The sequence below is a fragment of the Tachysurus vachellii genome, chromosome 24 (assembly GCF_030014155.1).
Source record: "Tachysurus vachellii isolate PV-2020 chromosome 24, HZAU_Pvac_v1, whole genome shotgun sequence".
In the NCBI taxonomy this organism is placed as follows: domain Eukaryota; kingdom Metazoa; phylum Chordata; class Actinopteri; order Siluriformes; family Bagridae; genus Tachysurus; species Tachysurus vachellii.
Window position 1 is genome coordinate 14,097,061 of NC_083483.1, and position 20,314 is coordinate 14,117,374.

Genomic DNA, 20,314 nt, shown 5'->3' on the forward strand with positions numbered 1-20,314 from the left:
CGGACATGGTCAGTTCTCTGTGTTAAATCAGTGCCATTACACTGTTCCCAGATTCCTCTCATAGACCTTTAATGGTATAAACTTGCCCATAAAGGTCTATGACTCAACATGACTATAAGCAATAACTAAGTCTTAATAATCGTTATGTTTGAAGTTTCCTTCTCGTGACTGAGGTTTTTCCAACTTTACAGCATTCCCTGTCTCGTAGTAGCTCTCACGCCTCACACAGCGGGAGTGTCTGCAGGCGTGGTGACTTTCGCTCAGGACGTCAAACCAGTTTCTTTTCTAGAAGTTCGAACAACCTGCTAAGCCTGTCCACACACACATACACACACACAAACAGCTGGGCGTCAGCTGAGGCACAGTGAGCTTGTATCAGTCGTATTCTGCATCGTCAGACCCTTGTTTCTTCTGTTCTTTGCTCCTGTGTGTGTATCCTACAGCAGGTGTGAGGATGCCTTCCGCTTCCACTTTGTTTAGAACCTCGGTCAACAAGATCCAATCCGAGCCCACGCAGGCTGATGGCAAGACCTACGAACAGCTGAGGCAGGAGTGCCTGCAAAGGAAAATGCTCTTTGAGGATCCTGATTTCCCTACCACAGACTCGTCTCTCTTCTTCAGCGAGAGCGTCCCTGTCAACTTTGAATGGAAGCGACCTGGGGTAGGTACAGAACCATGCTATAGAGAGCAAGAATCTGAGCGATCAAGATCAAGAGCTGGGTTTAGTTCCTCAGTTCTCAAGAGCAAGAAAGCAAGATTTCAGTCAAACATCTACAAATGGATTTGGGATCGGGCTTGTAATTAGAAAACGTGACATCTTACATTACATTTATGGAACCTACCAGATGTACGTATCCATAGCAACTTACATTTATCTCATGTATATTAGCTAAGGGTTAATTGGCCTTGCTCAGGGTTGCAGCAATGGCAGCTTCGTGAGCCTGAGATTTGAGCTTCCATCATTCCAATCAGCAGTCCAAGATCTTAACTGCTGCACTAACACTTATGAGTATCAGCCAGGCTCCTGTCATCCTTACCTCCCAACTGGGGAGTAGGTACAAGCTAACACATGCTTCCTCTGAGACATGTGAAACCTAGCCAACTACAGTATATCTCTACAAACTGTTCCTCACAGAGGACAACATAACACACTTGTCGAAAAACGCGATCTATCCCCTTCTTCATAAATGAACTCACACACTCCTACAATTGCCTGGTGTTGCTGTGATTGATGGGGAGCCAGAGGGCAAAGTAAATTTTCCTTCCGTGGCTCCCAGCTACAAAAGGCTTTGGCATCGTCGGCATTGACTCGTATTCTCTGGACGTTGGGGTGGACACCTTAACGTTGGAATGCTGTAGGATGAGAAAGCTGACAAGCTTAATGTCTGCTTTAGGGAAATATTTGGAATAGTTAGCTGTTTTAGACACTTAGCTCTAGTGCAAAATAACAATGTGAACATCAGACACTAAAGTACTTAATGGAAGTTTAAGTGTAAATCTTAGTTAGAAGGTTTAGGGTCACAGTAGATCAGTGCGGGGATTGAGGTGAGGACACACCTTTGAACTTGAGCCCAGTCCATTGCAAGACACCACTTTCACACACTCACTCAATCACACCAAGGGGCTTCGAACAGTTACAATTCTACAAACGACTTTATGGAAGACCCCTGAGGAAACCCATCCTGACACATGGAGAACATACAAAACTCAAAAAAGAGGCAGGAAATCAAGCTCACGATCGAACCAGACATCAATTGTGTGAATGTAATTAACTGAGCAAAACATGACCAAACATGATCTTGCTTAATTGGCTCCATCAGTCTTAAAGATGGGTGGACGTCATCGGGGAAGATTTTATTTATCGCATTTGCATTACAGCTAGTTAGGAAACTGTGGACAGATCACAGGGTCAGCTATGAAACACTATCACAGAGCAGAGAGGGCTAAAAGCCTTGCTCAAGGGCCTAACATTGGCAAGGTTTTGAATACCCAACCTTCTTATCAGTAACCCACAGCCTTGACCATTGAGCCAGTACTGATCCACTGGGACATGCTGGGGAATCAAAGCATGCATTGAATCACTTCTGTTGGTTTAGATTAAAATTTGATTTTAATAACTGGTTAAATCCAATGGGCTTCTGCTAAATGTTATCATTGTAAACTGTATCTGTGTAAAGAAATTATAGAGAAGAGAAGAGAAAAAATTCAACACATGCAAAGAGAAAATACATTATATAATAGAAATACATAGAACGGTGGCTTAGTGGTTAGCACGTTCGCCTCACACCTCCAGGGTTGGGCGTTCGATTCCCGCCTCCGCCTTGTGTGTGTGGAGTTTGCATGTTCTCCCCGTGCCTCGGGGGTTTCCTCCGGGTACTCCGGTTTCCTCCCCCGGTCCAAAGACATGCATGGTAGGTTGATTGGCATCTCTGGAAAATTGTCTGTAGTGTGTGATTGTGTGAGTGAATGAGTGTGTGTGTGTGTGTGCCCTGTGATGGGTTGGCACTCCGTCCAGGGTGTATCCTGCCTTGATGCCCGATGACGCCTGAGATAGGCACAGGCTCCCCGTGACCCGAGGTAGTTCGGATAAGCGGTAGAAAATGAGTGAGTGAGTGAGTGAGAGAATGGAAGTCTCATGGCAGTTGTTAAGAAATTATTTTAGAAGATGTAATATATATAAACAGCATGAATTTCTTTAATATATCGACACTCCTAAGTAACCTGTTGATTGATATGGCTTTTAGGATTAAAGTATATAAAAAAAATGTACGGTCGTCTTTCAGCCCCTCCTCCTCCTCCCCTCCTCCTCCCCTCCTCACTACGGGAACAAGTTTTTCTGGTTCAGTCGTTCTGTCAGAAAAAACATGTATAATTCTGACATTTCAGACATTTTTTAAGTTTTGTATATCTTGGTTTTCTCGTGAAAAAAGATCCTTCGTCAGTCTTTAAATTATAAATACACTTAAGTGTAAACCGATGACCAGTCGAGTCATGAGGTTACACGCAGCAGACGTGATAAAAACGACAAACACCCTCTTGTTTTAAACAACACTCAATGTTTTGCAAATCATTTCTCGGAACCTGTGCAGACGATTGGATAAACAAATAAAGTTTTGTTCATTTTAAGGAATTCCCAACATGCTAACATGGCAAATAAAGAATACTAGCATGACCTCATAGTCATAATTTTAGGGATATGTTTACCTTTTTGCTTGGGCAGGTTTTAATTATTAAGGCTAACATACAATATAATGATAATTCCTGTAATCTATGACAGTTTGTTTTGTCGTTAAACCTTTATTTAAGGGTTTATTACTTGATTTTTAACACACACACGCATGTCTTACTATACTTGTGAGGACCTACTTATGAGGACCTTGCATTTAAATAACAATTAATGCAGAGCAGATAAAGAATGTTATGCTAAAACTAAATAGTTTATAGTAGTGAAGATTAATGTAAGATTTAAAATTAATCTTAATTTCAGCAGCCAAAAAGAAAGTTTTTGTAGGTCCCTAAAAAGCAGATTTCTTTCTTATGGAGATCAGGCAACTGGGGACCAGCCAAAAGTGTCAGATATCTCCTGTTGGAGATTTTTGGTGTCCATCAAGATACAAAGCATGAGCAGACACACACACACACACACACACACACACACACACACACACACACACCTACACACACATTCCTTTAACGTGTTACTGGACAAGTTTACTTACTCACAACAGTGGAACCACATTTTTTATGTGGGTGTTCACCTGTGTGTAGAGGTGTGTGTCAGAGACAGAGAGAGACAGAGAAACAGTATAGATTTTTTCCACTACATCGCTACTTTATCACAGCACTAAAAATGTGACCACACCTTGCAGAAACAGCACAGGTTCCCTTCCCTTCCCTACTCACAGAAATGCACTTTAACAACATTCCAGTGTGACTCATCAATGCCATGAATTTATTTCCTTCTTAATGCATACTTCTCTCTCTCTCTCTCTCTCTCTCTCTCTCTCTCTCTCTCTCTCTCTCTCTCTCTCTCGTGTAGGAAATCTGCAAAGACCCTAAGTTCATTGTTGGAGGAGCAGACAGGACAGACATATGTCAAGGACAGCTTGGTGAGCACTGAGCATTGTGTGTAGAAGTGGTGAATAACTTCTGTAACTTAATTAACGCAATACTTTATGAAGATATCTATAATCTATGTTAGTTATTTGACTTGTATTCTATACATCCATTCATAGCACAATGATACATATATACATTCATTCAGGCACAATGATTGTACATTCCATGTGCACGTCTGGTGTATTCACCCATTTTTGTAGTGTTATAACCTTGAAATGAAATGGACTGAATGGGGACCGATGGTCATGTATATCATCACAAAACAGACCATAATATTGGAAACGGGCTCATTATAGTTGGATAAAATTGTTAAGAAATAAAAATGTAATAATGTTTAAGCATCAGTAGTGGTAGTGACATCATCTGCTCAATGAATAGCATCTTGAAAAAACTTTTAGTATCTCACCATGCATTGTTTAATCCATAACTGAGAAAGACTAGCACAATCATGACTCGAGGAAGCGTCTACGAAACGATGGGACTCGTCAGAGAATCGATCAAGAGGCTAAGGGTAAATATGAAGGAGCAGGAGAGAACCACAGCTCAGACGATCCAAACCGTCGGGCTGTATGGAGTTAGAATTTGCCACAGGTGGTTTAGAAAGTCAGTAAATATGTGTGGAAAAGGTTCTGTGGACCATTTATTCATTCATCTTCTACCGCTTATCCGAACTACCTCGGGTCACGGCGAGCCTGTGCCTATCTCAGGCGTCATCGGGCATCAAGGCAGGATACACCCTGGACAGAGTGCCAACCCATCCCAGGACACACACACACTCTCATTCACTCACGCAATCGCACACTATAGACAATTTTCCAGAGATGCCAATCAACCTACCATGCATGTCTTTGGACCGGGGGAGGAAACCGGAGTACCCGGAGGAAACCCCCGAGGCACGGGGAGAACATGCAAACTCCACACACACAAGGCGGAGGGGGGAATCGAACCCCCAACCCTGGAGGTATGAGGCAAACGTGCTAACCACTAAGCCGTTCTGTGGACCAACGGATGCAAATTTGGCTCTGAAATAATTTCTGCACTTAGCTCTACAATTAATTAAAACCCATTACTGCACATTGTCTTGAACACACCATCCCTAAAGTAAATCATGGTGGTGGTAGCATCCTGTTGAGGATCACCTTTTGCTTCTCGTGTTGGATTTTTGATGTTGAAGTATGTAAATGAAGACCTGAAATATGTAAATGAAATGAAACAATTATCGTAGATGACACGTTGTCTTAGGAACCTAATGACACCGTGAAACATTACTACAGATTTTAATTGAATAATAATAAGGTCAAAGCCAAAGGAAACATACTGATCCTAAACTTTTTGTGTTAAAGAAATGAAAGATAATACAATTTTATATTTGGATCTGTCCTGTCATTTTATACCTTGTGCCTATGTCGCTTATTTAAAAGCATTATAGAATCAGTCCTAGTATCTGACAAAAAAAAAGGAGATATTGACCCAGTATTGTGTGTGTGTGTGTGTGTGTGTGTGTAGGAGACTGCTGGTTGTTAGCAGCAATTGCCTCACTGACACTGGATAAGGAGATCCTGTCGAGGGTCGTACCACCTGACCAGAGTTTTGATCGTGGCTACGCCGGAATCTTTCACTTCCAGGTGAATCTCAGCAGCCCCAAGATTCGATATTGCGTTTAATTTAATACCTGAATAAATAAAAGACTGAATAAACTGATATGCGTATGTGTGTATGTGTGTTCTAGTTCTGGCAGCATAACCGATGGCTGGATGTGGTTGTAGATGACAGGCTGCCATGTGTGAGGAACAAGCTGATGTTCCTCCATTCAGCTGACTGCAACGAGTTCTGGAGTGCGCTGCTGGAGAAGGCCTATGCCAAGTAAAACCTATGACTAGCTGTTTGAATTCACTAGTCAGCTTTCACTCATTGTATTAGAGTTCTTACACGAGGTTACATTTTTTCACTATGGTAGCACTTACTGTACTCTGTTAGCTTTCTCTCATTAGCTTAACGTTTTTCATTGGTCATTAGTTAGCATGCTTTGCTAAGTTATCTTTTACCTGCTAGTTTGCGTTCATTTATTAGATAAATTACAATGATTACATTTGGTAGTTTTGTTTATTTATTACTCCTTCGGTAGATGAAATTTTTTTGCTAACTTAGTTCTGTTAAGGCAGAAAGACACGTACACGAGAGTTTATGTAGCCAAGAATAATCCTGCCCAGTATACTGTAGATACAAACGAAATAAACTCAGGTGAGTTTATGTAGATGTTGGACAGCCTCCAATATACTGTAAAATTGTGGCCATAACAATAAGATCAACCTCATTAGAAAATAATTGCAGGTCTGTCAAGTATTTTTATAAGGCGTGGTTCTGAACCGTAGTTTATTCAGCACTGCATCTGCGTTTGTGCGTCAGACTGAACGGCAGCTACGAGTCTCTGAAGGGAGGCAGCACCCTGGAGGCCTTGGAGGACTTCACTGGTGGAGTTGGAGAAGTATACGAAACCAAGAAAGCTCCCTCAGACCTTTTCACCATCCTGAAGAAGGCGCTGGACAGAGGCTCCATGATGGGCTGCTCCATAGACGTAAGAATGAGGACAAAACTTAAACAAAAGCAGTGAAACTTTCACTGCTTGTTGAAAATAGTTGAATTTGTTGCATAGAAGGGGGGGGGGGGGGCACGGTGGCTTAGTGGTTAGCACGTTCGCCTCACACCTCCAGTGTTGGGGTTCGATTCCCGCCTCCGCCTTGTGTGTGTGGAGTTTGCATGTTCTCCCCGTGCCTCGGGGGTTTCCTCCGGGTACTCCGGTTTCCTCCCCCAGTCCAAAGACATGCATGGTAGGTTGATTGGCATCTCTGGAAAAAATTGTCCGTAGTGTGTGATTGTGTGAGTGAATGAGTGTGTGTGTGTGTGCCCTGTGATGGGTTGGCACTCTGTCCAGGGTGTATCCTGCCTTGATGCCCGATGACGCCTGAGATAGGCACAGGCTCCCCGTGACCCGAGGTAGTTCGGTAATTGGAGCTGGAGCTGGTAGATCTCTAGTTGTAACTGCAGCTTCACTACTACTAAACAGATCTGATTAGATGAGATAAATCCACAGGGCTCCTCATGTGGTGAATAAACCAGATCTTTAAAATGTCAGATCTCGTGAAGCTGAAGCTGAAATACCAGAATAAGCTTTGAAGATAAGTCTAAAAAAGAACTTATCATGCTAACACATTCATTCGTAGGGCATGTCTCTTTCTCTCTAGATCACCAGCTCGGCTGAATCAGAAGCTCAGACCTCCACAGGCCTGGTCAAAGGTCACGCCTACTCCGTCACTGGCTTGGAAGAGGTAACAATACTTTTAATCCAAAGCTGAGAAACTGTTATTCTTTGCGTTCGACCTTACACGAGTTGGCGTCTAAATGGCGTCTGTTGTCTCTGAATATTTTTCTCAATGTTCTCCTTCAGGTGAACTACAGAGGGGGGAAAGTGCGACTGATCCGTATCAGAAACCCCTGGGGTCAGGTGGAATGGAACGGTCCCTGGAGTGATAGGTACGTCCTTCCTAGTCATGATTTGACCATAGAATCTAAAGACAGATCTATAGATATTAAAACTTATTCTTAACAATTTCCATTGATTTTATGTATTTATCGATCAGCCAAGACATTCTTTGTGTCTTATTTTCGCTTCTTTAGTCTTGTGCTGGAGCTAATCTAGCATCAAACTACATCACCACATTCATTTCTTCAGTGTTATCTCAAATAATTGGGAAACGTTAATTGTTGGTATCATTCCATCTATTAACTCCACCTCTGAATGTCTGAAATTGGAATTACACTGAGATTACCATGGCATTAATACTATATAGTTCCAATTTCAACTGGAAGCAAACAACGTCTATTAATTTTCAGCTTTAATACTGACACCAAGGGGTCACGGTGGCTTAGTGGTTAGCACGTTCGCCTCACACCTCCAGGGTTGGGGGTTCGATTCCCGCCTCCACCTTGTGTGTGTGGAGTTTGCATGTTCTCCCCGTGCCTCGGGGGTTTCCTCCGGGTACTCCGGTTTCCTCCCCCGGTCCAAAGACATGCATGGTAGGTTGATTGGCATCTCTGGAAAATTGTCTTTAGTGTGTGAATGAGAGTGCGTGTGTGTGTGCCATGCGATGGGTTGGCACACCGTCCAGGGTGTATCCTGCCTCGATGCCCGATGACGCCTGAGATAGGCACAGGCTCCCCGTGACCCGAGGTAGTTCAGATAAGCGGTAGAAGATGAGTGAATGAATACTGACACCAAACATTTTTTACTGTGCTGTAGGAAAATTTACCTAGACCTAGAAATATATGTCCTATTTGCTAATGCAGGATTCTATTGAATTGTAATTCAGTATTAATTTGTCTATGTGTTCCTGTTTCCTTGCAGTTCCAGAGAGTGGAGCGTCATCGATAAATCCGATAAGATCAGACTGCTCGAAAATGCCACAGATGATGGAGAGTTCTGGTATCAGCCTTGCTCTGATTCTTTGGCACAAATTATTTGAAATAATTATTCACATGAAACTAAATAATGTTTAAGCTCTCTTTATTTCCTAAATTCAAAATGGGTTTTTGGTATTTTTATGGGTTCTAAGCATTCTGAAAGGGTTTTTTGGGAAAGTGGCGGTTTAGTGATTAAAGCTGAAGGTTGTGAGTTTAAATCCAGACACTGCCGAGCTTCCGTGGTTAAGCCCTTAATTTGCACAGTTGTCTCAAAACTCTCAGCTGTCTCAATTGTGTCACACTTTTTGATAAGGGTTAAGGTTATAGATTATAGATATCTTTCAGCAGAATTTTCATTTTAGGGGGGCTCCAGCCCCCAGGGTAGGGTTGTATACTACTAACCTTATTGCAATCCACTATTCCGTTGTATTCCCTTTATTTCACTGATGTGACCAGTCACTAGAAAATTTTGAGTTGTGAATGTAGTTTGCGACATTTTACTGTTTGCATTTCTAAGCTCACATAAAAACCTCAGATAAGGAACTTTTTTGACAAAATAAAATAAACTTTTAACCAACTTTTAACCAGAAAATAACATAAAAACCGTCTCTGCGGATTGAAAAACACGCTGAATCCACGCAGACTCGGTTCAGGGGAGGAGCCGAAACATGACGCAACTTGTCGCCGCTTCAAATGCGTTTTTAATTAAAGGGGATTGAAGCGATCAAAAAATAATTAATCAAATCATTTTTATGGGGGGCTGGGCAGAAGTTTAGGGGGGGCTAAAGCACCCCTAAAAAGGGCCTAGTGACGCCCCTGTCTTTCAGCATTAAGGATATGTGCTTATCAAACTGTCCTCAAACACTAGTTGTTGTATTGCAGGATGGAGTTTGAGGACTTCAAGGCAAACTACGACAGGGTGGAACTGTGTAACCTGACTCCAGACTCCCTGATGGATGACACCAAGAAGAAATGGAATGTGAATGTGCTGGATGGCAGCTGGGTACGGGGCTCCACCGCCGGAGGCTGCAGAAACTTCATCGGTAAGTGCAAAGTTTTCTCACTTTTTTTTTCTTTCCCAAAGAATTGGAAGGTCACGGAGAGTGTGTCATATAAGACATTCATAAACACTCTCTCTCTCAGACTGACTCTCTCTCTCTCACACACACACACACCCTCAGACTGACTCACACACACACTCCCTCAAACTGACTCACACACACACACACACACACACACGCCCTCAGACTGACTCTCTCTCACACACACAGACACACACACACACACACGCCCTCAGACTGACTCTCTCTCACACACACAGACACACACACAAACACACACCCTCAGACTGACTCTCTCTCTCACACACACACACACACACACACACACACACGCCCTCAGACTGACTCTCTCTCACACACACAGACACACACACAAACACACACCCTCAGACTGACTCTCTCACACACACTCCCTCAGACTGACTCTCACACACACACACACACACACACACACACACACGCCCTCAGACTGACTCTCTCTCACACACACAGACACACACACAAACACACACCCTCAGACTGACTCTCTCACACACACACACACACACACACACACACACACACCCTCAGACTGACTCTCTCACACACACACACACACACACACACACACACACACCCTCAGACTGACTCTCTCTCACACACACAGACACACACACAAACACACACCCTCAGACTGACTCTCTCTCTCACACACACACACACACACACACACACACACACACACACACACACACGCCCTCAGACTGACTCTCTCACACACACTCCCTCAGACTGACTCTCACACACACACACACACACACACGCCCTCAGACTGACTCTCTCTCACACACACAGACACACACACAAACACACACCCTCAGACTGACTCTCTCTCACACACACACACACACACACACACACACACACACCCTCAGACTGACTCTCTCTCACACACACAGACACACACACAAACACACACCCTCAGACTGACTCTCTCTCTCACACACACACACACACGCCCTCAGACTGACTCTCTCTCACACACACAGACACACACACAAACACACACCCTCAGACTGACTCTCTCACACACACACACACACACAGACATTCATACACATTCTATAGGATAGATATAACATCATTCAAGTCTTAAATCAGTCTTAAATAAACAGTTTGACCTGTAAGAATGACCATCCAAGAGAACTGCATGTTTATCCCTAGAAACATCTCAGACTACAAGTTTATAGTTTCTGCTTGACTGCTGGTTGTTTTGTTCTTGCTTCTTTGTTTGTACTGTAGTGTCCTACATCTGAGGGGTTTTCTTTAAAAAAAAAAAAAAAAAAGCCAGTGTCCATTTAGAATGCTAAAACCGTTAACTCGTCCAAAGAACCCTTGAAGAACTTATGGAGTCCAGCTCAGTTGTATATATGTATGAGATACTGTATGCTCCAGATACAACCTCCAGCTACTGTAGGAGTCGATCCCTCTCCCTTCAGTCCTACACTCTCCATCCTATCTACCCCATAGCTCCCCTCTGGAGAAAGACACGGTCCTGTTGTATCCTCAGGCAGAAAGTTTTTTCTGAGGCTGTAGCCCATTTTCTCAAACACCTGATTAACTTCACATGTCTGTTTTCATATCAGACACCTTTTGGACAAACCCACAGTTCAAGCTGAAGCTGGAGGATGCACACACAGATAATCAGTGCAATGTCATCATAGCCCTCATGCAGAAGAATCGACGCAAACTGCGCAAGGAAGGGCTCGACATGGAGACCATCGGGTTTGCCATCTATCAGGTCAGAGTGTGTAAGACTTACTCCGCTGCACAACAGATAAACAACTAACATGAGAAAGTGAGTCTTTATATCTGTTTTTCCATCAGTGCCCTAATAATGAGGACCACGCAGACAAAGATTTCTTCCGATTCAACGGTTCGAAAGCGCGCAGCCGCACCTACATCAACACACGTGAGGTGTCTGAGCGTTTCATCCTCCCACCAGGCAACTACCTGGTAGTGCCCACCACCTTCCAGCCCCACAAGGAGGCAGACTTCCTAGTGCGCATCTTCTCTGAGACTAAAGCCGGAGCACTGTATGTACCCCAAGGCTACATCGGCATTATATTACACAAATATCAACACACTTGAATTTGGGGGGGAGGGGGGCACGGTGGCTTAGTGGTTAGCACGTTCGCCTCACACCTCCTGCGTTGTGGGTTCGATTCCCGCCTCCACCTTGTGTGTGTGGAGTTTGCATGTTCTCCCCGTGCCTCGAGGGTTTCCTCCGGGTACTCCGGTTTCCTCCCCCGGTCCAAAGACATGCATGGTAGGTTGATTGGCGTCTCTGGAAAATTGTCCGTAGTGTGTGATTGCGTGAGTGAATGAGAGTGTGTGTGTGCCCTGTGATGGGTTGGCACTCCGTCCAGGGTGTATCCTGCCTTGATGCCCGATGACACCTGAGATAGGCACAGGCTCCCCGTGACCCGAGGTAGTTCGGATAAGCGGTAGAAGATGAATGAGTGAATGAGTGAATTTAGTGGCTGATGATTTTTTTTTTAACCTAAATTTACACCAATGGCCTTACAAGCTTTACTACAAGTGTTACTCAAATCAGATGGACTAAACTTTAGGTTTATGTGTAAAACACTGAACAAATGCTCTGTCTGAACAGGGAGATGGGCAACACTATCGAAGCTGACCTGCCTGAAGTAAGTGAAGATTTTTTTAGCCTTAGAACTTTCTTTCATATTTACATCTGTGTTTACACGATAACCTTCATGAGCTTCCTAAAAATCTGGTCTGGATGGACAAGCGTGATAGCTGATAGCTTGGACTAAAGAAAGTCAAGAATTTATGCTCTATTTATACCTGTACTCCTACTGGCATGATATTTCAAGTCGTACATTTTCACCGATCAGTTCATTTACATTACGTGTTTAAACAAAATTTGCATTTTTGATCGTAGCCGCCAGTGCCGACTCAGCCTGAGGAGGAGACGGCTGAAGAAAAGGGCTTAAGGAAACTGTTTGAACAGGTTGCTGGATCGGTAAGATTGCAAACTTGTGACAAAGATGTTTTTTTTTTCTTTTACTTTAAGTCTAAACAGTATGTTAACCAGCTGCTTAATGTGAAATTCTCTAACATCTTGGGACTCGTTTGTCTTTTATTCAAGTTGTATGCAAGTGTCGTTTGTACTCCAGGCCAAAGTAAAAAAAATTGTAGCCAGATTTTAACAAATTTTCATTTACATTTTGTGTGTGTGTATGTTGGGGGGGCATGGTGGCTTAGTGGTTAGCACGTTCGCCTCACACCTCCAGTGTTGGGGGTTCGATTCCTGCCTCCACCTTGTGTGTGTGGAGCTTGCATGTTCTCCCCGTGCCTCGGGGGTTTCCTCCGGGTACTCCGGTTTCCTCCCCCGGTCCAAAGACATGCATGATAGGTTGATTGGCATCTCTGGAAAATTGTCCGTAGTGTGTGATTGTGTGAGTGAATGAGAGTGTGTGTGTGCCCTGTGATGGGTTGGCACTCCGTCCAGGGTGTATCCTGCCTTGATGCCCGATGACGCCTGAGAGGCACAGGCTCCCCGTGACCCGAGGTAGTTCGGCTAAGCGGTAGAAGATGAGTAAGAGAGAGTGAGAGAGTGTGTATGTTGATAAAACCCATTGTGACCCATCTGCTACAACAGGCACACAACAACTCTTTCTCTTTTAATAGGGTGCCCATAATTTTATATTAATTAAATGGCTAGTCTTATTTGTTCATGTTTAATAATTTAGTTTTTTGTTTTTTTTTTAAATCAAGTTGTTAATATGAAATAAAAATGCCATATGACTGATGTTCTTGCTGTCTGGTTGCAGGATCAGGCCATCAGTGCCCATGAGCTGAAGGACCTCCTAAACGGAGTTCTGAGCAGGAGTAAGTCTGATTTCATTAAACTACTTTACAACACAGCCTGATATGATTCATTCTCCTAAACTGTTAAACACCTTTGACTGCAAAGCATCATGTCTTTTTTAATTCTGACAGGGAAAGAGATTAAATTTGATGGAGTGAGTCTGAACACCTGCCACAGTATCATCAACCTGATGGATGTATCCTCTAACGCTTGTTCGTAGTTCATGGGAAATGAACTACAGATATTCTGCTTACTGCAAAAACATTAATGCTCCTTGTTATTTGTGAGAATACTTACAGTATATTAGTGTAACCGAGTTACCTAGATGTTGATTAAGTACTGTAGGTTATTTCATAGCTACTGTGTAAGGTGTTAAGATTTTTCCTGAACCAGAAGGATAGGCGGACGGATCGGGAATGATCGAGTTTCAGGAGTTTAAGATCTTCTGGGAAAAGATGAAGAAGTGGATGGTGAGAATCAAAATAGTTTCTTCTTTACCAGCAGGAGAACCTTATTTCTTTCCAGTTACGTCTTAATGGTATATATCGTCGCTGTCGGGTGGAAACCTCGTATGTCCAAATTTGGTCAATTTCATATTTTTTCACATATCGATGCTATTGGTCAGTCCCCACGTGGGTCTGTTATTTTTACAAGTTATTAACCAATCTAAAGTCTTGAAAATAGCTTGAGCGCAAATCTCATAACTCCATTGGACACTTCAACTGTCCACCTCTTCCTCACTCCGTGTGAGAGCTTCACGGCATATTTCTCCTCAAGAAGAGTCGCAACGAATCAACACGTCTTCTGAGGTAAATGTCTTCAAAACACTGGGCTCAAAGAAAAAAAAATCTTGACCCCCGCTAGTTCTGGTGCTCGTCTGAGGACAGGAATTTAGCGCAAGACAATCCACTGCAACGCGGACTAAACCCTGTGCACTGCAGATAAGGTACGGAGTTTTTTTAATTTCCTGAAAAATAACGCTTTTGGAGATACGAGGATTCCGTCTGACAGCGACGATATGTTAGAATAAATTGTATATGTCGTGTCTAATTGTTAAATGCTTTGTCTATAGCTTAAATAGAAACGATCGACGTTAGGTTAAAAGGTTAAAAGGTTAAAAGCTAACTAGGGGAATAACATCATTTAGTACCGTAGGCTAAAATCATACATGGTGATATATTGTTAGTAATTGTAGCTGTTTCTTAACTATCTGACTAACTATTTAACACATTTTACAATTCATTCTGATATCTGATAGTAAATAATAAGTTGAATATACAGCTACAGTAATAAACTTTGTTAAGGGCCACAAGATCTTAAGCAATCTCTGCCATTTTTATATTACTTACACCAGGGGCATAGATTACGCGGGGGACGCGGCGGACATAAAAAGTAAAAAGTAAATTCGTCCCCCTCACTTTTTTAGTGGAGAGTTGTGTTCACAACATGTTGAGGTTTTAATGAGGTTTTAATATAAATGCAGAGTGATTTAAAATTCAAAGAGACAAGAAAGTTTAAGATCGTCTATACATGACGTTCACGGCAATCGGTCACTCACTTGTCACGTCATCATCACGCGCCCCCAGTACTGTAGCTCGAGTCGCACCCGCGGTCCAGCGTTCGGTTACGATGAGCTCAAAGCGGCAAAAAAACGCTTCACTCCTTTTTTATAAAAATGTCAAGCGTAAGTTGGCATACGGTATCCGAATTGTGTTGCACAATGTTTAGTAACTTTGCCTGTTGCTCTTGTTGAATAATTAGCAAGTTTTAATTTAAAGGATTATAAGGAAAAATAGCTGCTTTGACAAACGTTATAACGCTTATAAAGCATGAATAAAAAAATCATGATTAAAAAGTAAAACCTGTCATTTACACAAGGGTTAACTGAAAAAAAAAAACAGATAACACTAGACATTTCGTCCCCCCACTTTTTAAATGATGGCTACGCCCCTGACTTACACTATTTTACTGTTTACAAACCTCTTCATTTAATAGAACAGAGAAACAAAGGGGAAAAGATCTCTTGGAAAATGTCACATTGTGCTGCATGTCATCATACTTTGTCAAACGTCTTCTTTGCAGATGTTGTTCCTAGCGTTTGATACTGACCGAAGTGGACGCATGTCCTCCTACGAACTACGGTCTGCTCTCAAAGCAACAGGTGAGCAGATAGTCTGTCTGAGGTGAATCAATATATAACTCTAATAATAATTATATATCTATTACGTGAAAATATTATTACCGTTGGCTTCCATTGGGATTAATTCATTTTCCTATCTGCTTCACTGACCTATTTTAACCCGTGACAGTGTGTGATATACGGAGCGATATCATGGATCATGTGTGTGAATGCAAATAGTTTTGATTTTTTTAAATCGTTATTAAGTATCTATGGGTCCCAATATTAATATTAAAAGACAGTAGTGAGAGCAGCTCTGCTGTATGGGACTGTAGCCGTGAGGAAGAGACACGAGGCAGAGATGGAGGTAGCAGAGATGAAGATGTTGAGGTTCTCTTTAGGAGTAACGTGGATGGACAGGATTAGGAAGGAGCACATCAGAGGGACAGCTCAGGTTGGCTGTTTTGGGGGACAAGGACAGAGAGACTAGATTGAGATGGTTTGGACATGTACAGAGGAGGGAGATGGTTAAAGGATGTTGGAGATGGAGCTGCAGGTAAGAGGTCAAGAGGAAGGACAAAGAGGAGATATATGGATGTGTTAAAAAAGGATATGAAGAGCATGATGAGGATAGAGTTAGGTGGAAACTGACGATTCGCTTTGGCAGCCGCTAACAGGAAAAGAGGAAAGTAGAAGAAGAATAAGATTAATATTGAGATTGTAATATTCTAAAATAGTTTTAACACATCACTAATAATTTCTGTTCCAGCTCCATTTTCATACACATCAACAAAAACGTGATGTGGTTTCTGACACGCTACGGAAAAAAAAAGTGTGACGCTAATACAGTACGCAGTGTCAGTCGGTGTTTAAGTAAAAAATGGTTTACGCTTTTTCACACTAATTGTTTTTAAAGGTATTCAACTGAATAATCAGCTACTTCAGCTGATAGCGCTGAGGTTTGCGGATGATAACTACGAAATCGACTTCGACGATTACCTCACCTGCATCGTCCGCCTGGAGAACATGTTCCGTGAGTTACCTGAAACTCAAAATAAACACAAATTTACATCCCTGTAAACCGAAAGGGATCTGCTTTGACCACAATGTAGACTGTATCAGAGGTGGATATTACCTGAGTCAAGGCCATCATGGATTTAAAATTACACAATGGTGACTTTAATGCTATCTTATATGTATTTTGTAAACAGCATCGATTATTGGGTAAAGACAGTTGTAATTTGGGCACGCTAAAGTTTACGATTCCATTAACTTAATATTGTAATAATGTCCATAAGTTGTCGTCTCAGTTAACGCTAGTTAACGATACCAACTATGTGACAGGTTAAGAATTGTTAGCGAATATAGTTTTACTTACATTTCACAGATTAGTCTAATTATATCATGTTGACTAGCATTATATAAATCACCACGAACTCTTATTTAGAGAAAGCAACTTGACTTGTGTGTTAATGAGTCAACATAATCATAGAATCCGAGTCTGTTTGCGTACTTTATAAAATACAGTCTAACGTAATGTTTATTAAAAGGTAGCGTGAGATTTAGCACAGCGATTTCAGACAAATATCACACCGCGTTATATCGCTAGCATTTTTAGCTAAAATAATAATAATAATAATAATAAATAAAAAAAAGTTTAAATGAGGGGGCACGGTGGCTTAGTGGTTAGCACGTTCGCCTCACACCTCCAGGGTCGGGGTTCGATTCCCACCTCCACCTTGTGTGTGTGGAGTTTGCATGTTCTCCCCGTGCCTCGGGGGTTTCCTCCGGGTACTCCGGTTTCCTCCCCCGGTCCAAAGACATGCATGGTAGGTTGATTGGCATCTCTGGAAAATTGTCCCTAGTGTGTGATTGTGTGAGTGAATGAGAGTGTGTGTGTGTGCCCTGCGATGGGTTGGCACTCCATCCAGGGTGAATCCTGCCTTGATGCCCGATGACGCCTGAGATAGGCACAGGCTCCCCGTGACCCGAGGTAGTTCGGATAAGCGGTAGAAGATGAATGAATGAATGAATGAAAAAGTTTAAATGTTCAAAGAGTCGACTCAAACGATCCGATTTACTGAAAGGAGTCGACATTCCTACAACACTACTGAGATTGAGCGGGGCTTAATATTATATCCCCACTAATACTCATATGATTAATTGCTTATTAGCTTGAATTAGTCTTTTAATTAATTTGTTTTATATATATTATAGGAGTTTTCAAAGCCTTGGACACTAAAGGAACAGGAGAAGTGAACTTGAACTTCCAACAAGTAGGTGGTTATGTTTCAGTTTTACAAATAAATATGAACTATAACATGACGGGGATTTTATAGATTAAAATATACAGTGATACCTCGAGATACGAGTTTAATTCGTTCCGTGACTTTGCTCGTATCTCAAATTGCTCGTATCTCAAAGCAATTTTTCCCGTTTAAATGAATTGAAATCCCATTAATCCGTTCCAGCTCGCAAAATTCCACTCCAGTTGTTTTGTTTGTGTTTTGAATATGAAAAATGTTCAGTACCTGTATTTATAAATGACAAATATTGTATAAAAACATACAGTAATAAAAGAGAATGTTAAAAAAATAAACTGGTTTTACTTTACGGAAGATGCGCACGGAGGTTGAGGGAGGAGTAAACAGTCGGAGGAGTAAACAGGCGGAGGAGTAAACAGGCGGTGGAGTAAACAGGCGGTGGAGTAAACAGGCGGAGGAGTAAACAGGTGGTGGAGTAAACAGGCGGAGGAGTAAACAGGCGGAGGAGTAAACAGGCGGAGGAGTAAACAGGTGGAGGAGTAAACAGGCGGTGGAGTAAACAGGCGGAGGAGTAAACAGGTGGTGGAGTAAACAGGCGGAGGAGTAAACAGGCGGAGGAGTAAACAGGCGGAGGAGTAAACAGGAGGAGGAGTAAACAGGTGGAGGAGTAAACAGGCGGAGGAGTAAACAGGCGGAGGAGTTAGGAGGAGTTACACTTTCACTTTCGTTCACTTAGTCGCACAAGTTAAAAATTTTTAACGGATCCGACGCTTAAAACGGATCAGAAAATTACGGATCCACAGATGTTCGGCACCTCACGCAGCGCCTTTGTGACTCTCCATAGGAAATGAATGACTTCCTGTTTATCGGCCGTCGTTTGACGTGTGCAGTGTGTAACGAGTGGAGCGGTGCTACCCCTTTGTGCAATGTGCCTTTGCTTTATTGCTGTGTACATTAGTGGATGTACACATGCGCTAAAGTGTGCACGCTTCAGTTATAACACCACATGTGTGTGGAAGTCTGATGCTACAACCGATATTCTCTTTTATTTTCATTTTCTCATACTAATGAGTATTTTTGTTTTAGTAACATGTTATTACGGAGGTTTTCCCTATGTACGGAGGAATAAATCGTTTTTGGGTGACGCGTTTGTGAGTTCTCCGTCCTTAATTTTGCGGGCCTAACATTGAACAGCTATCCTAAATCTCCATTAACGTGTTACAAGTGGAAAGGCGGCTTTAACCGAGTGAGACGCGGGAAGCTGAGGCGGGGAAACAGAGCACACGTGATTGTTGGTGATCTTTGTTTCGGTGGCGGCGGCTCGGATGCTCGTATCTCAAAAATATGCTCTTATCTCAAGGCAAAAATGTGGTCCAATCACAGCTCGTATCTCAAAAAATTCGTATGTCAGAGCACTCGTGTCTCGAGGTATCACTGTACAAATGTTTCTATTTTCTATGTTTAATAAATGTTCTATTTAATTTTATTTTTTCTACAGTTTTTGATGCTGGCCATGAACGTCTGAAGAGGAGAAGAAACTGGAGGAAAAGCATCTTAAAGAATTATTCTGTAATATATATGTTTCCCAAACACAGATTCCTCCAAACTGAAATTCAGTTTCTGAAAACGGAAATGATTTGAAGATTTTATTGAAAAGATTGTTTAGTGTTTGCTTTATTTTTATTTGGCGGATTGTAAATCTTTTTTTTTTTTTTTTTTTTTTTTTGAGCTGTGTCGAGTCGAGTCGGCTTGTGCTGGAAATAAATAAATTCACACTCATATATAACCTGCGTCAAACCCGTGTAAAAGTTTTCTCAGGAATGAACATGCCTCAAGCTGACACACGAAACATCAAACTGAGTGAGCTGAATGACTCGTGTTCATCCAAATCATAGACGTTATTTATCAAGGGAAATATAAATCAATACACATACAGCTATAGCAAAATGGCATATTTCTTAAATTAAAATTTCTTCATTTCTGATTAAATCCCGAGTTTAAATTCTGTAGACCCTGATTATAAGAAATACATTTTTTTTTAATTGTAAGATTTTCTCTTTTACGCAGAATAAAGATACACAATTCTTTTTAATTACTTTGTTAATTACCTATGAATATTTTATTATTTTAGCATTTCAAAGATTCAAAGCGTTTATTGTCATATACCCAGTGAGAAAAAAAAGGTTTCCCTAAGCAATGAAATTCTTACTTTTAGTATTTGTTAATAATTTTATTTTATTACAAATTATTAATGAAAATGATATAAAAATAAATACAAAATATATTGTTAAATTACATACAAATAAAAATAAAATGATTAATACGTGAAATTATTAGCGATTTCACCACATGATCTTGTTAAAACATGATAAAAAATTAAATTAATTAAAGTGTGGTATCTTTTATTTAAATTAAC

At 41.7% G+C, this 20,314-nt stretch overlaps 1 protein-coding gene across 1 annotated transcript; it reads left to right on the top strand.

The window, feature by feature from the left end:
• Positions 1 to 306: 306 nt before the first annotated feature.
• On the top strand, positions 307 to 19,879 carry capn9 (calpain 9). The gene is made up of 20 exons (XM_060859905.1): positions 307 to 661; positions 4,040 to 4,109; positions 5,626 to 5,744; positions 5,849 to 5,982; positions 6,526 to 6,694; positions 7,362 to 7,445; positions 7,565 to 7,650; positions 8,522 to 8,599; positions 9,460 to 9,620; positions 11,264 to 11,418; positions 11,505 to 11,713; positions 12,292 to 12,328; positions 12,586 to 12,666; positions 13,478 to 13,535; positions 13,647 to 13,711; positions 13,917 to 13,985; positions 15,598 to 15,676; positions 16,551 to 16,667; positions 17,852 to 17,910; positions 19,397 to 19,879. Exons 1-20 carry the CDS (start codon positions 455 to 457, stop codon positions 19,421 to 19,423), a joined length of 2,064 nt encoding a protein of 687 aa, XP_060715888.1. The 5' UTR covers positions 307 to 454; the 3' UTR covers positions 19,424 to 19,879.
• The last annotated feature ends 435 nt before the right edge of the window (positions 19,880 to 20,314 follow it).

Excerpts from the sequence above, each read along its gene's own strand:
- capn9 (XM_060859905.1), top strand. The coding sequence starts at position 455 with ATGCCTTCCGCTTCCACTTTGTTTAGAACCTCGGTCAACAAGATCCAA. Across the intron at positions 7,446-7,564 it reads CCGTCACTGGCTTGGAAGAG|GTGAACTACAGAGGGGGGAA; the intron begins GTAACAATACTT and ends GTTCTCCTTCAG. Across the intron at positions 11,714-12,291 it reads GAGACTAAAGCCGGAGCACT|GGAGATGGGCAACACTATCG; the intron begins GTATGTACCCCA and ends CTGTCTGAACAG.